This window comes from Rutilus rutilus (assembly GCF_951802725.1).
Source record: "Rutilus rutilus genome assembly, chromosome: 14".
Taxonomy (NCBI): Eukaryota; Metazoa; Chordata; class Actinopteri; order Cypriniformes; family Leuciscidae; genus Rutilus; species Rutilus rutilus.
Window position 1 is genome coordinate 25,389,275 of NC_140219.1, and position 15,754 is coordinate 25,405,028.

At 41.3% G+C, this 15,754-nt stretch overlaps 1 protein-coding gene across 3 annotated transcripts; it reads left to right on the forward strand.

Moving 5' to 3' along the window:
- The first annotated feature begins 434 nt into the window (after positions 1–434).
- Positions 435–15,209, forward strand: kdm2ab (lysine (K)-specific demethylase 2Ab). 3 transcript variants are annotated; one of them, XM_084431047.1, is made up of 23 exons: positions 435–655; positions 1,591–1,629; positions 2,530–2,668; positions 2,902–2,980; positions 3,066–3,112; positions 3,207–3,385; positions 3,691–3,797; positions 4,166–4,259; positions 5,030–5,183; positions 5,278–5,393; positions 5,488–5,614; positions 5,903–6,168; positions 6,267–6,344; positions 6,431–6,694; positions 8,589–8,720; positions 8,802–8,882; positions 9,025–9,297; positions 9,874–9,906; positions 10,069–10,955; positions 11,404–11,567; positions 11,648–11,794; positions 14,083–14,295; positions 14,369–15,209. In XM_084431047.1, exons 2-23 carry the CDS (start codon positions 1,594–1,596, stop codon positions 14,548–14,550), a joined length of 3,798 nt encoding a protein of 1,265 aa, XP_084287173.1. In that variant the 5' UTR covers positions 435–655; positions 1,591–1,593; the 3' UTR covers positions 14,551–15,209. The 3 variants fall into 3 exon arrangements, with proteins under 3 accessions (XP_084287173.1, XP_084287171.1, XP_084287172.1); XM_084431045.1 differs by having other exon boundaries at positions 440–655; positions 10,039–10,955; XM_084431046.1 differs by having other exon boundaries at positions 524–660; positions 1,593–1,629; positions 10,039–10,955.
- The last annotated feature ends 545 nt before the right edge of the window (positions 15,210–15,754 follow it).

Here is a 15,754-nt window from a genome sequence, read left to right on the forward strand (position 1 = left end):
AATCCCCATCAGCGACCAATCAGGGTACAGACACCCTTTGGGTGTTTTTGAATGATGGCAGGTGGCTTTTGACTTGGTTGTTTTACAAGACAATAACTATTATAATGCCTTCGTTTTAATCCTCTTCTTATGAATTGTGGTGGTTAAAAAAAAAATCAACCAATGAGTTTTCGGAGATTATATGCGTCCGTTGACGTTTCAGCAAAAATATTCTTGCCACTATAGGCTGATTTAATGACCCGATTTTCACTCCGCAGCCAATAAACTGCCCGTTATAAGCGACAATCCGAACATTTATTGGCTCCCGTAATATAATGCACGGGCGAGAGGCGTTGACGATAAAACTCACCCTTGTGAATGGCGTCGCTCTCACCCAATCATCTTTCATCTAGTTTGCATTACCGCTATCTCATTGGCTGTTGATTTTGAGGGGCGTGTCGTATGAGTAGATAGTAGTGGTGTGTGTGTGTATCATGACAATCTGAAAATGGCGGATGAAAGCGGATTGATTTAACTTTATCGTACAAAAATAAGAATATCAAGTCAAAAACCGACACTTTTGCACAGAATGAATTTACAGTCCAACGGGAATTTTTAAGCCTGTTCCCACAAAACGACTCGTCACTATCGGCAGAAAGCGAAAGTTAAAGGCCAGGTATTGTTTAAAGGTCTTTTTTTGTTTTGTTTCTAGCAGGCTAACGGGCTAGCGCGGGTTGTCAATGGAAATGCTAGTGGATTAGTCGGTTAGCCTCCACTGTCAGGGGCTTGACTCTGGTATTTTAAATTCACCGTATGCTTTTCAGCAACAGAGCCGTCACAACCGAGTCTTGTGATGAAAATACGGCAATTTTAAAGTTGAATTATATTAGCATTATTGGTTCTCGGTCAAAAGTAGTGCAGGCGTTCGCTCAGGCTAGCAGCTTCAGACTAGAGGAGCTTCAGCTGTAATAAATGTCAGATATCTGTCACTGTTCGTGTACTTTATGAGTAACGTTAGCGGATGGAAGATATTCGATTGTTTGGCATTTAAGATATGGAAGTTAGTTTCGTTGTGATTTATTGTTTCAGGAATGTGAAGTTTTTGGGAAGACAACGGAGCATTTAAACGGGCTCTGTTGTCTGATCACATCGCACTGCTGATTATAAAGATGCGTCTCAAAAGCCTAGTGAGCTGCCTACCTAGACAGCATTCACCTCCCTCCTAATGCCCAGAACTATTTTAGATAGGCTGCTTAATAGGTTTTGAGACACATGAACAACCGGTCATGCATCTGATTTCAGTCTATAGCAGTTAATATCCTTTTTTCCCCACTTCTTCTGAAATGTAGGCTAGTCATTGAGCGTGTCTCGATGACTACATATCCTATATCCATATCCTTTTTTTAATGTAACTGTTGTTATTTATGTAGGTGCTTTAAATTGAAGTCGTGTTTCTTTTGTTGGTGATTGTTTAGGGGTATTCCCGTCATTCAAGCTAGTTTCAGTTGCATTGATTGATTCATTAAAGCAGTGATACTCGCCGCACCTGATGCTATTTATTATGAGCGTCTGCAAGAAACGCTCGTCTAATTTGTCCATTCATTTTTTCAGAGCATGGAAGAGGAGAGTTCACGTTATAGCAAACGCCTGGTAAGTTTCTTATTTACCCAACAGCTATTATGCAAATCATATTGCGGTCTAGGGAACATTTGTTTGTAGTTTTTAGCCGAGCTGTAATGTGGTTATACTGCCGACAGCTGGCGCTCTAGGCCTGACGTCGCACCCGAGGGGTTTGTTGATATTACAGTGAACACGCCCAAGGGAAGAGACTGTCAAAACCTCATTCTCATATGTGTGTGGCACTCTATCACAAAGCCTGTGCCACAACAGCAGTAAAATAAACTTTTTTTTAATTTTATATTTGCTTTAAATGTGGATCCACCCTTTCTAATGTTCATATGGCATAGAAGGCTCTATATGGTGCATTTGAAAGATAGGAACGCATGTTCACATCAGTGTGAAGTAAAAGATATTTTATCAACGTCCGGCTGCGCAGCTATATGAATGTGAATCAAGATAAATTTAGCGCAAACGGCCTTTGCGTTTCTATATTAAAGGCACAATATGTAAGATTTTTGGATTGACATATCAATAAACCACTAGAGCAATGTTATATATTTTGTTGATTTGTGTACTTGCATTTTCCAGAATGTTTAAATGCAGAGAAATAAGCCATTTTAACTAGGACACAGACCGTGTGTTTTATTAGACTGATGAGTAACTGTTTTGGATGCGTTCATCGACAGAAAAATAATCATTGTTATACGGCTCAACACAGTTAGTCTTTTTGTTTAAATCTCGTTTTCTTGATTTACCGCGAGTACCGTATTTACCATGCCGGCTGTGGAGGTGAAGACAACAAATAAAGGCGTCATCAATCTACGCCTTTGTTTTCAATAAACGACCTCTAGTGGTGAAAAATTACATAGTGTGCCTTTAATCTTGAGTTTTGTTTTCTCAACCTCTTATAAACGTGTAATTTGTTTTCAGCGGACTGGCACGCGGCGGCGTTACCAGGACGATGGAATTTCGGATGATGAGATTGAAGGGAAGAGGTCCTTTGACCTTGAAGAGAAACTCCAGTGTGACCGATTCAACTCGGATCTGGTCAAAATTATGGATGGGAAAGGTGCATGTTAAACATGTTTAGTTCCGGCACTGACTTACATGCTGAGTTTTGGTTCCTCTTATCCAGGCTAACTATATTGTGAGATTTTTCTTTGCCACAGCCATCTTTGAGTTTGGTTATGAGGCAGCATTTTCTGTAAAGCTGCTTTGAAAAATTGCTATTTAAAAAAAAAAAGTCACTGATATTCTGCATTTTTGGAGATCCAAGTTAACCGTGTATGGTGTTCTCTGCAGACTTCACCTTGGAGTACATCCAACGGGAGGGACTCCGGGACCCCATTATCTTCAAGAAAGCAGATGGCCTTGGCCTAAAGTATGGCTCATTTCATCATGCCAGTTTGCACAGCTGTTTGCACCTCTTTATCATTTCATTTTTTTTATATTATCTGTTTTTGTAGGATGCCTGACCCTGACTTTAGTGTCAGTGATGTGAAGTTGTTTGTGGGTAAGAAGAAAAGTTTTTGATCCTCTCACACTTTGAACATTTTTATCATCAGTGACTGCTTCTAATATTCGCTCTCCTACCTTTGCTCCGATAGGCAGTCGCAGGATGGTCGACGTGATGGATGTGACCACTCAAAAAGGCATTGAGATGTCAATGGGTCAGTGGAGGCGATACTACGAGACGCCGCCATCTGAGCGAGAAAAGCTGTATAACGTCATCAGCCTTGAGTTCAGTCACACAAAACTAGAGAATCTAGTTAAGAGACCCGCCTCGGTACGTGCACGCTCAAATAGTGGTCAACCAATGTATCGGTTTTGCTGATTAATCTGTGCCAATAACAGCTTTTGGAAGTGGTGGATATTGGCAAAAGTGAATGTGATACCAGCTAATAATGGGTTTTATTATTGTGGAGGGCATAATTATGAATATGGGGTGTGATAAAACAGATGATGTTGTTTTACTAAATTCTATTGATAGTTTTATCTGCAAAAGTCATTTTCGGTTGAGCTCTACACGAACAAAAATGCCTTTGTGTCTGCGAAACAGTTTCTTTATGTGTTGGCTTGTGTTTTCATTAGGTTGATATGATTGACTGGGTGGACAACATGTGGCCACGTCATCTTAAAGAAAGACAGAGAGACTCCACCAATGCCATTATAGACATGCAGTACCCTAAAGTACAGAAGTAAGTTGTTCACTCGTATAAGTCAGGGTTAATCCACGGCTAGCTGTGCATCAAACTATTTTAATGCACGACTTAGAGGCAAAGAACCACCCAAAGCGAAGTGGAGTGCATTCAAGTCGTTTAATGCACTGCTAGCTGTGTGTGCGCGTCCTGTCAATGTAAGCAGAGCATTAATATAGAACAGCGATTAAACTGACTGGAACTACCTGTGCATTAAACTATATTAATGCACACCCTCCAGCCAATCAGAATCGAGTATTCAGATAGACCATGGGAATAATTCCATTTAAACTGTTTTTGTTTCAGCGCTAGGGCAACATGAACTTGATTTGTGAAGATTGTTCATATGTTGTGTGTGTGTTTTTCAGGTATTGTCTGATGAGTGTCGAGGGATGCTTCACAGATTTCCACATAGACTTTGGTGGCACATCAGTCTGGTATCACATCCTCAGGGGAGGGAAGGTGAGTGCTGTCTTAAAGGTACAACACTTGTGTGTGCTGACTGAGTTCAGATCAGAATGAAATACTAGGGTTGAAAAGTTTGGGGTTGTTATGATTATTTTTTTTTTTTGCTCTCAAAGGCAGCGTTTATTTGATCAAAAATACAGTAAAAACAGTAATGATTACAATACAACAAAACAATGCCATTTGATAATATATAACAATATATCAATGTAATTAATCCCTGTGATATCAAAGCTGAATTTTCGATCCGTTCTTCAGTGTCACGTGATCGATGTGAAATAATGCTGATTTGCTGCTCAAGAAACATTTCTATAATTATTCATGTTAAACTGTTGTGCTGCATTTTTGTGGAAACCATTATGCATTTTTTCAGGGTTCTTCGAAGAATGTAAAGTTCTAAAGAACAGCGTTTATTTGAAATGGAAGTCTTTTGTAATATCACGTCTTTACTGAAATGTATCAATTTAATGAATACATTTTTTTTTTTTTTTTTTTTTTTTTTTTTAACATACTGACCCCAAACCTTTGTATGCTAGTGTAGCTGGAGATTCTTGCTTTCTTAGCGCTTAACCTGTAAATGTGAGAATCTTTTTCTTTCTCAGCTCTAATTGCTGTGGAGTACTGCATGATTGTTTTGTATCAGCCTCTCCCTGTCAAATCCTCTTTGTTTCCTGTAAATGCAGCATTAATAAACCTGTGTCAATCTATCCCTCTGGTATTTCGTAATTACCTGTCCCTATTGACCTTGTTATACTGAATGATCTCAGGTTTTCTGGCTGATCCCGCCCACACCTCAGAACCTGGAGCTCTATGAGAACTGGGTGTTGTCAGGGAAGCAAGGTGACATCTTTCTCGGCGATAAAGCCACCGCCTGCCAACGGATCGAACTGAAGCAAGGCTACACATTCATGATCCCCTCAGGTACACTCATGTGGAATCTAATGATGCTTTAATTGCTTTAGCTTGGAAGCTCGCTGGGTTTTCTGGGAGCAAACCACTGTGTCTTTGTGTGTAGGGTGGATCCATGCGGTGTACACTCCAATGGATACTCTGGTGTTTGGGGGTAATTTTCTGCACAGCTTTAACATTCCCATGCAGCTCAACATTTACAACATTGAGGACCGCACACGGGTGAGCATTCGTACACAATCACACACTTGATTTATTCATACCACCGATACCCATTTGTGAACCGTTTTCGACTGTCTGTGGTTTATCTGTACAGGTCCCTCCTAAGTTCCGCTACCCTTTCTACTTTGAGATGTGCTGGTATGTGTTGGAGCGTTACTTGTACTGTCTAACAAACACGTCTCACCTCACACCTGAGTTCCAGAAGCACTCACTGGGCATTGGTCAGTACACATCCTTTTATATACGGCTGTGAATGTGTACAAAAATACATCAATTATGGGTGTAACGGTATAAAAAAAATCTGCAGTTTGGTACATACCTTAGTTTTGACGATTGTTCACTAAGTTCCTCGTGGGCAGTGGTTAAAACAATGCTGTATTAGTTCGATACACGTGCTTGCCAAACCGATAGACCTGTACTGAATATTTTCGGGACTAATATGCGTACCGTTACAGCCCACCATCAAAGCAACCGTAATTAAACTGGCACATCTGATTTGTGCTTCACAGGGCTGAAGAAGGAAGATGTAATCAAAGAAGGAGAATTAGATGATCATGCAGGGAGTGAAGAGAAGGAGGATGTGGAGGTGAAGGAGGAGCCTGAGGATGAGGCAGCACTCACTCCTCCCTCTCGCCCAGGGGTGAAAGTTCACCTGACACCCTTTGAGCTGGAGGGACTTTGGGAATTACTACACAAGTTGGAGGATTTGCCAGCTCACAAGAAATGTGTTCCATCAGGCATCAGAAATGCTCCAGCACTACTCAGTGACATACGGGTACAAACATAAACGCCATGTGGCCATAGTAATAATTTTTTTTTAAAGCACAAGCACATTGATTTTTTTTTATTTTTTTATTACGCTTTCCCCAACAGAAGCTGCTAGAGGAACATGGAAATGATAATCCCAAATTGTCTTACACTGGAAAACCAATTGTCAAATGGCCCAAAAGAGTAAGTTATATACTTGTTCCATGACCACTGTACTTGCAGCACATACCAGGAAGTGGAAGTAAAAATGTGTCCCCTTCTGTCTGCAGCCCTCGTGGTATCAGCCGCCGCCACCTCTGTCTCTGCTGTACCGCCCGCGTGCTCCTGGTTCAGCTCCCGTGTTGCCGCCGGTTCCTCGGCCCGTGAAGCCGTCTTCCTCCATCTCAGCTATGAGACGCAGACGCGTGCGCTGCAAACGCTGCGAGGCCTGTCTGCGCACTGAGTGTGGCGACTGCAACTACTGTAGGGACATGCGGAAGTTTGGAGGACCCGGCAGACTCAAGAAGAGCTGTGTTCTCCGACAGTGTCTTGCAGTGAGTATCTGTGTTCAGAAGGGCCAGACTGGGACAAAATGTCAGGTTGGGAAATCACACACTCACCAGGGAATCCCATACACCCACAACAAATGGACAACCTTGTTTTTTGTATGGCCATCACATTAAAAAAAAAGGTATAGGCCCTTAGGCTGTGGCTGTGCAAATATTTAAAGGTTCTCTCTAGAGCTGCACCTTTTTCCAGGGTTCTCAAGTCTCACGCATTGGCCGTGAGACACACGCAATTCAACCAGTTCACACGCTCACACGCCACACCGTGTATTTCTCACGCTGAAAAGGCAATGCCAACCAAGTTGTCCTGCAAGCTTTATATATAATGTTGTATACGAGGCGCAGGCACACAAAGTGAAGTTTCCTGCCGCCAGCACGTATCTCGGCCAGATTGCGTTCGTTACTAGGCAACCTAGATGCGCGAACACATGGAAGTTGACGGAACATTCTCGGCCACTGTACGTTCGTTACTAGGTAACCAACAACATCGCGCGAACACACGTCGTGATGGAGAAGGTAAGTTGGAAGAAAGCGCGTCTAACATTTTTAGGCTAGAACATTTAATATATAGCCCATCGTATACATTATTATTGATGCAGTCAAAAACTCTACAACTACTTTGCAACCAGGCCAGAAGCTTTGGCTCAGTTTGGCTAGCTTACATTACCTGAAACTAAGGGAAATGTTAGTGGGTATGGGAAGGAATTTAATGAAGATGTATTTTCTTCAACACAAAACACATTTCATAAGCTGGAGTGTGTACTCTTGTGTACACACACACACACACACACACACACCTTAATACTCTAATATGTAATTTGTTCACAATGTCCCACCACACAATAAATCATTATACCATTTCGACTAGACACATTCAAAATGCAAAAATATTTGTTTTTCCAAACTGTTTGGAGCAGTTTGTTATATTGTAATTTTTGTATATTTGTAATTTTGAAATATAACATTAAAGAGTATATTTGATGTGATGAATTGCTCTGTCATTTATCAGATTTACCAATTATTATAATTTCAATTTGTGCTGGTTAATTATGAACAATGGGTAAAATTGGGGGGCGGGGCTCCATTAGGGCTCCTCCCCTAACCGCATATGATCTCACTCCAAGCTTTTGATAAAACTTGAGAACCCTGTTTTTCCCTGATATCTGTCTCTCCTTGTGTGTACAAATTTTTATTTATTTTTTGTTATTTTTCTTGTACCTGTCACTTCTTCACTATACATTAATAATATAAAATAAGTGTTAAGTGTCATTTACTGATAGTACTGAAAATTGTAGAGAAACTGGTTAAAGTTTTGAACTTTTGACCATTGCATTTACACTAATGTGCAAAAATGTGGGGTCAGTAAGATATACTGTTCTGTAATATATAATCTTTTGTAAAACATTTTTTAAAGAAATGTTTGCTTTTATTTAGCATTAACACATTAAATTGATCAAATTTATAAAAAAAATATTAAGCAGCTCAACTGTTTTCAAAATTGATAAAAATAAGAAATGTTTCTTGAGCAGCAAATCAGCATTATAGAATTATTTCTGAAGGATCATGCGACACTGAAGACTGGAGTAATGATGCTGAAAATTTAGCTTTGCATCAAAGGAATAAATTACATTTTTAAATCTATTAGAATAGACGGTTATTTTAAATTGTAATGTTTCACTATATTACTTTTACTGTTTTTTTTTTTTTTTTGTTGTTTTTTTTAAATCATATGCAGCCTAAGAGACTTTCAAATACATTAAAAAAATCTTACCAACCCCAAACTTTTCAGTGGTAATGTGCATATAATAGTGCCCATTGTCAATTAAAATTACAATTCAACAAAAGTTGTTTGCTGAATCTCACACTTGTGTTCTGTTTCTAGCCGGCGCTACCTCTTACTGCAGTATGTGCCATATGTGAGGAAGGCTATCAAGAGTCTGAAGACTCTGAGTCCGTCCAGACGCTCATGGAATGCTCTGAATGCGCTCAGATCACTCATCCAGAATGTATAAAGGTACATGTGTATCCCACATCTCACTTTTTATGGAATTAGCTGTTATATGTATATTATCTTAATGCCACATGTATTTTGCAGGTACCCAGTCAGGGTGTTATCAATAAGGACCTTCCCAGTTGTTGGGAGTGTCCAAAATGTGTCCAGGGCAAGAAAACAGAGGTATTCTTTCTGCTTTTGGCAGCTGTCCTTTTTGAAACACAAAAAGTCATCTGGTTTTAACAGGCTTTTACTTAAGTGACTTCACAGATGATAATTAGATTTGAAGACTAATTTGATGATAATTGTGTTTTATTGGTATTAGTCTTCCAGTAGTAGTGAGGAGGAGACGGACAGCAGTGTGTCCAACGGCGGTCGCTTGTCTGGTCCTCCGGCTAAGCGGGCATACAGAGAGGGGATTGGGGTGGGGGGCTTGCGTATAGGGCGCAGAGGTCGCCCGCCCCTCTCCCCCTCCTCCCCCTCCTCCCTGCCTCTGACCCGCTCCAGACGGCAGCCGCCCCCGTCCCAGAGACTCCTGCTGCAGCACCAGCAGAACAGGAGGAGAGCAGGGGCGCTGGAGTTACAGCTCAGGAAAAGAGTAAGTGTACACATGGTTTACAGATATAATGTAAAGTTGCTTTCAATTCGTTTGTATTTCCATTCATCGGACAACATGTTTGACAACAGTTATTGTCAGAAGCTGGAGATGCACTAACATTCAAAAGTTTGGGTCAGTAAGATCTTTGTTTTTTGAAAGAAGTCATCAAGACTGCATTTGTTATAAAAAAAACAGTAATATTGTGAGATTATTACAATTTAAAATAACTATTTTAAAATGAAATTTATTCCTGTGATGGCAAAGCTGAATTTTCAGCATCATTACTCCAGTCTTCATTGTCACATGATCCTTTAGAAATCATTCTAATATGATGGTTTATTTGATACTCAGGAATCGTTTCTTATTATTAAGGTTGAGAACAGTTGAGATGCTTATATTTTTGTACAAAACCAGCCCCTAAATGGTTGGTCTGATACTCACTTCCTGTCTAAGTGGGTGGTTCTTGGCCAAAATAAGCTGCAATGTGGATCATGCTTTATGATGATGATTGTCAGACGTCTGACTACATCAGTCCAATGCAATGCTGCATGTCTGATTTCTTGCTTTCTGTTGCAGATCAAATTGGAAAGGAACAAAATCCTCCAGTCGGTGAGTGTTTTGAGTCTATAACATCTGCTTCCCTCATCCCAGCGCATCTCTAATCCCGCTTTTACCATTCCCACATGCTCTCTCTGTCACTCGGCTGTGCTTTCGTTCTCTCTACTTCTGTCTGTCTCTCAGACCCGTTCGTCTGTCTGTCTTTCTCCAAAGCTCCTGCGTCAGCGGAGTCTGGAGAGAGGGGGTGTAGTCCGAGCAGGACCCGGCCGGGGCGTTTCCCGTGGCCGAGGGACATCCTCCTGTCGCGGGAGAGGGGTACGACTACGCGGCGGTGGCAGAGGTGGAGGTCTGAGAGAGAGAATGGAGACGGAGGGAGAAAGAGATGATTCTGTGGAAGAAGAACAGGAGGAGAGGAAAGAGAATGGACAGTATAACGGGAAAGAGAACCGTCCTCAGAGACGAGGCGTTAAAGCAGGCGAAGACGAGAACGGCGACAGTCATCGAAACGGAGAGAGCGAGGGGAGCAGTGAGGGAGGAGAGCCGACTCCATCTGACACTTCTGTGGTGCTAAATGATGACGTCAGAGGCCAGGGGTCCTGCGTCACCGTCACGTTACAGCCATCGAGAGGTCGGCGCGACCCTAGCGCAATTGTTCCAAAATTGGAAGCCAACTTGTCTTCTAGAAGCCTTCCGCAAAACCACAAAGCCCTGCTCCGTCCCCCCTTGCGTAACGGCGCCACTCGCTCTGACAGGCCTCATTCGCCTCCGAACAGATTGCACCTTAACAAATCACCTCTTTCATCATCACACACTCTGACGAGAAGCGCATCCAAACACTCACACGCGGTGCGGTTTCTCAGATCAAACCTCAAAGGCACCCATCACCGGCTAACCCGAGAGAGAATTGGGACAAAAACTCGATCGGAAAGGGCAAAGTCCTCCGTCTCCTGTCCCAGCTCCACCTTACGGCCCTCGCCGGAGCAGAACGGTGGGGGGAACGAGCCAGGCTGGGAGAGAGAGGTTTGGGTGTCCGTGTTCCGCTACTTGACTCGTGCAGAGCTTTGCGTTTGTATGGCGGTTTGCAAGAGTTGGTTAAAATGGTGAGTGCACAATTACCAACACACATGTTACAAAATCTAGTGAGCTACCTTGTTGTTTACCGTCTATATAGGCAGCTTTCTTCTGAAACTGTATACAAACTGAAATGAAAATGATTTCGGGTTTCCTAATTCCAAAAATGTAATTGGAGTTCCCTTTTTTTTCTTGTTAAAAGCTCCAGGTTTGTAGGGCTGTAAAGTTTGGACAAAAACATTTTATATATATATATATATATATATATAAAAAAATAAAAGAGGGCTTGGATTTTTGTGGCAGTGCATTCTGGGATTACCGTCATCATGAAGTATATAATCTGCTACATTATATGCTGCAGTATATGTTCAGCTCAAATTATGCCTTTTAAATGTTTCCTATGGAGGCAGCTCAATATACTTCAGAACAAAGCAAAGGTGTGTGTCTGTTTATTTGAATACTGTGGTGTCGTCACAGGGGCTGTGACAAGCGTTTATGGACGCGGATCAGCCTGAGCCGATGCCGCACTATAAGTCCACAGGCCCTCACCGGCATCATCAAGCGACAGCCTGTCACACTGGACCTGTCCTGGGCCAACATCTCCAAGAAGCAGCTCAGCTGGCTCATCAACCGGCTGCCAGGTGTGTGTTCTCGCATTACCACTGCGTCTGTTTTAACACACACTACTGTATGACATGACTCACAGCCCGCTCTCTCACAGGCCTTAAAGATCTGGTGCTATCAGGGTGTAATTGGACATCAGTCTCAGCACTGAGCTCTCCAAGCTGTCCCCTACTGCGCTCTTTAGACCTGCGCTGGGCAGATGGCGTCAAGGACGCTCAAATCAGGGATCTGCTCAACCCACCAGGTAATCACTCATTTATTCTTTAATGTTTCCTGTATTACTTTAAATTAGGGGTGTGATATTGTCAAAAAATATCTGTCTAGTTTTTTTTGTTTGTTTTTTATGACAATAATTAGTGGAGTGCGTTTTTGTGCTGGTACATTAACTGGTTTAGGCCTGTCATGGACAGCTGACTCTCAAAGCTTTTCATATTGTGTGTGGTGGACAGTTCACAAGTCACAGACGTTTAATTTTCCACTGAGTCAATATTTGTCCCCTTAAACTGATTTCAAGGGAATTCTTACATTTATAATTCAACCTTAGACATGTGCATCATCTTTTGTCTTTGATACATTTCATGAATAAATTGTTACCAATCAAATGAAATCAGTATCGTCAACCCATCTTTGCACTGCAGAAGTGACACAGAAGCCGCATCTGAAGAGTCATTTGGATGTATTTATGGTTTAATGCAACTCGGAGGTGTCTTGTATCTTTTTTTTTTTATTGAATATTTAATTATGAATTGGTTTTAAAAAAATGAAACCATACTTTAAAGGGATAGTTCACCCAAAAATGAAAATTCTGTCAGTAATTACTCACCCTCATGACGTTCCAACCCCGTGAGAGTTTCGTTCATCTTCGGAACACAAATTAAGATATTTTTGATGAAATCTGAGAGCTGGCTCACTCCTTTATAGGCTGCTAGGTAATCGATATCTGCCATCCCAGAAAAGTTAGTAAAGACATTGTTAAAATAGTCTGATAAAAATCGTTGATAGTTTATCAAGCGACAAGGATACTTTTTGTGCGCAAAAAAACACAAAAATAACGAATTGTGTGTATAATGACAACTTATTGTTTATTGAACTGTTTTATAAAATGACAAATGTGACATTTGCAGTCATACTGATAAGTAAAACGGCATTCTTGCTTGTCATGTAATATTGCTTAAAGGGGTGGTATAATGGCCTTTTCACAAGATGTAAAATAAAACTTTGATGTCCCCCAGAGTGTGTATGTGAAGTTTTAGCTCAAAATACCCCACAGATATTTTTATATAGCATGTTAAAATTGTTACTTTTTGAGGGTGAGCAAAAATGCTCCGTTTGTGTCTGTCCCTTTAAATGCAAATGAGCTGCTGCTCCGCACAGGGGGCGGAGCTTCAAGAGCTCATGTCCTTTTACCTCACACAGACATGCACTGAAAATTTAAAAAACGTTTAGCTTTTTATGTTCAAACCGGAGTCAGACAATGAAGGAGAGACTCAAGAAGTGACAACATGTTAGCCTGGCTAAAGTCAGACTAATGTTAATTTTCTCGTATTTGAGGCGTGGTTTACGAATGCCCAGAGCCGTTTATTGGGCGCTACGAATGTCTATCAAATGCGCCTGTACGTAGCTCATAGCCAATCGTTTCAATTATACCAGATGACGTATGTAGAGCGACAGAAATTCGACGAGGAAGAAGACGATGGGTCAGAGATTTATGTGTACACGATGGCGTTCAGCGACTAAACTACTTAGAACACTATCTAAGGCTGCATCGAAAGGTAACTTCGCGTCTGCTGCCATGTTGGATCCATAGATATAAACAAACTGCTTCGGTGTGTCGCATAGATGTCGTCATCGTCTTGCTGCTCCCTCCCCGTTCTGTGATTGGTTCCCTTTTTGAGGGGAAAATCTGGTCAATGGTGTCCAGGCTGCCTAGCGGCATGAATAAAATCTGGGGGAAACCCAGGCTAACAACCATTTCTGAATGGTTAGCTGATGAATTTATGTAGCTTATGTGTAGTTATCTTCTAGTCATTAGCATATTCTGTCATGATAATCTATAAATCGCATTCACGGGGCGGGGTTTATGTAAATTTGAGGGTTTGTGATGTCACTAACCCGGGAGGAATGTCCTGTAGTCCCTACCTGCTGTTTGTTGTAGTCCTTAAAAAGCAGTTTCTTTAAAAGCAAATATCTCCCTTTGCTTTAAACTTTGAGCATTGTAACTTTGCAGATGTTGTTTATGCTCAAAAAGCAACATTACACACAAACTACAGTTAGAAAAGTGAAATCATGATCAACCACCCCTTTAATTATATAATTTGATATGAATAAGACAACTCGTAGGGAAAAACAGCCCATTATATCTTGAATTGTGTGGTCATTTATCGGCATTAAAGTAGGCTACATCATGCAGAGACACTCAATGTCAGCTTGCACATTTAAAACAAGAATTACGATATTATCTTAGACACAGGTTTCAAGTAGGGGTGTGCAATATACTGTATATATATATATATATATTTTGTGTGTCTGTAGGCAGTGATAACCGTTCCCAGATGAAGAACATGCAGTGTTTGTGGCTGTGCGGTCTGGAGGTGACTGAAGCCACGCTGAGGCTGATCATCAGACATATGCCTCTGCTCACACGCCTGGAGCTCTCGCATTGTCCCATCACAGATGGTGCTCTCAACCTCCTCAGCGCAGTGGGCTCCTCCACACGCAACACACTCACACACCTCAACTTAGCAGGTGAGCAAGCGCACACCAAACCTGCTTCCAACTTAGTGACGTTAAGCCAAACTAAATTTGATGTCACCCTCAGGTTGCAGCCGCCTGACGGACCGATGTCTGGTGTTCCTGCGCCGCCTGTCCTGTCTCTCCGTACTGGACCTTCGCAACTGCAAAGGGGTCTCGCGGCAGGCGTGCGAAAGCTTTATCTCCGAGCTCTCTGTCAATGCCCTCTACTGCCTATCAGACGACAAGCTCATCCAGAGGATATCATAAAAGCCGCCCTTCTCAGGGAGAGAGAGAGACTTTGTGAATATTTGTGTGACTGAGAAGGAACGCAGGGTATGTGTGTGTGTGTGCGATGGGGTCTGTAGGAGGTTCTCTGTTTGACAGATGTGTAACGGCTCAGGAGGGAGGAGCTCAAAGCGTCCAGGGTGGGGCTTATGTATAAATGTGACTGGGCGAGGAGTATCCTTTTTGTAGTTAACTATTTCCCTTTGTTCTGTGTACACACACAAACACACTGCAATTGGCAATCAGATCGGTTCTCAGGCCTGTCATGCCATGGGCTCTTCTATTAAAGAGATCAACAGGTGCTATTCCTCTACAGTTTGTTTTCTATTTCTGAGCAGCTTACTGTCTGCTACTTCTCTGATCCATTGTCACCTAGACAGATTCATTTATCCTTAGTAGTGTGGAGGTTAGCGTTGTTTCGTTTTCTTTTCACTCATCCCCTTACTTTAAATGTCATTTTGCTTGAGGAATACCTTTCTGTTCTTAATTCCTCTCCCTCCTTAATACCTGAGAGTATAGAGATATATAAATATATAAGCACCCTTGTGTAAATGTATTCCTCTCCTGTAGTAAGACAGAAAAAAAAATCTGTAGCATTATAATTATTTTGAGAAACTTTTTCACTTTTTTTTTTTTTTTTCAAGAAAATAAAAAAAATGAAAAAAAAATGCGAGCTTGAGTTGATTTAAATAAGTGAAGATGCCGACTTCTGAGGTTTTGTTGAAAATGTTTACATTTTGTTCTTAGTTAACAAATTAAAAAAATATTGTTATTGGTTTCTACTTGACTTAAAATACTGGATATATGTTAATTTTTGCAACGGCTATTAAGACCTAGCTGCCCTGTGTTAGCATGGTGTGTTGCAACTCTGATTAATTTGATCCTGTCAATCTCAGACTTGGTCACTTCAGCTCACCCCAGTCTCATGCTGATAGGTTAAAGGTTTAGTGCAAATATCTTTTATTATTTATTTATTTTTGTTCTCAGAAGGGTTTATGAATTCAGTCTGATCTCATGGAGTTCATAAAAACATCAGCATGACATTCTGAATCTGTCTGGTCCTAAATGACTTTATACATTCAGAACACGATAGCGTCTGATCTCAGATGTATAAATTCAGCACATGCTTGACTGATGTAATTTGATCATGTTTCTGATGCTGTCTGATCTCAGACAAGTTTATACA

Excerpts from the sequence above, each read along its gene's own strand:
- kdm2ab (XM_084431045.1), top strand. The coding sequence starts at position 1,594 with ATGGAAGAGGAGAGTTCACGTTATAGCAAACGCCTG. Across the intron at positions 11,568-11,647 it reads GCTCATCAACCGGCTGCCAG|GCCTTAAAGATCTGGTGCTA; the intron begins GTGTGTGTTCTC and ends GCTCTCTCACAG. Across the intron at positions 14,296-14,368 it reads CACACACCTCAACTTAGCAG|GTTGCAGCCGCCTGACGGAC; the intron begins GTGAGCAAGCGC and ends TGTCACCCTCAG.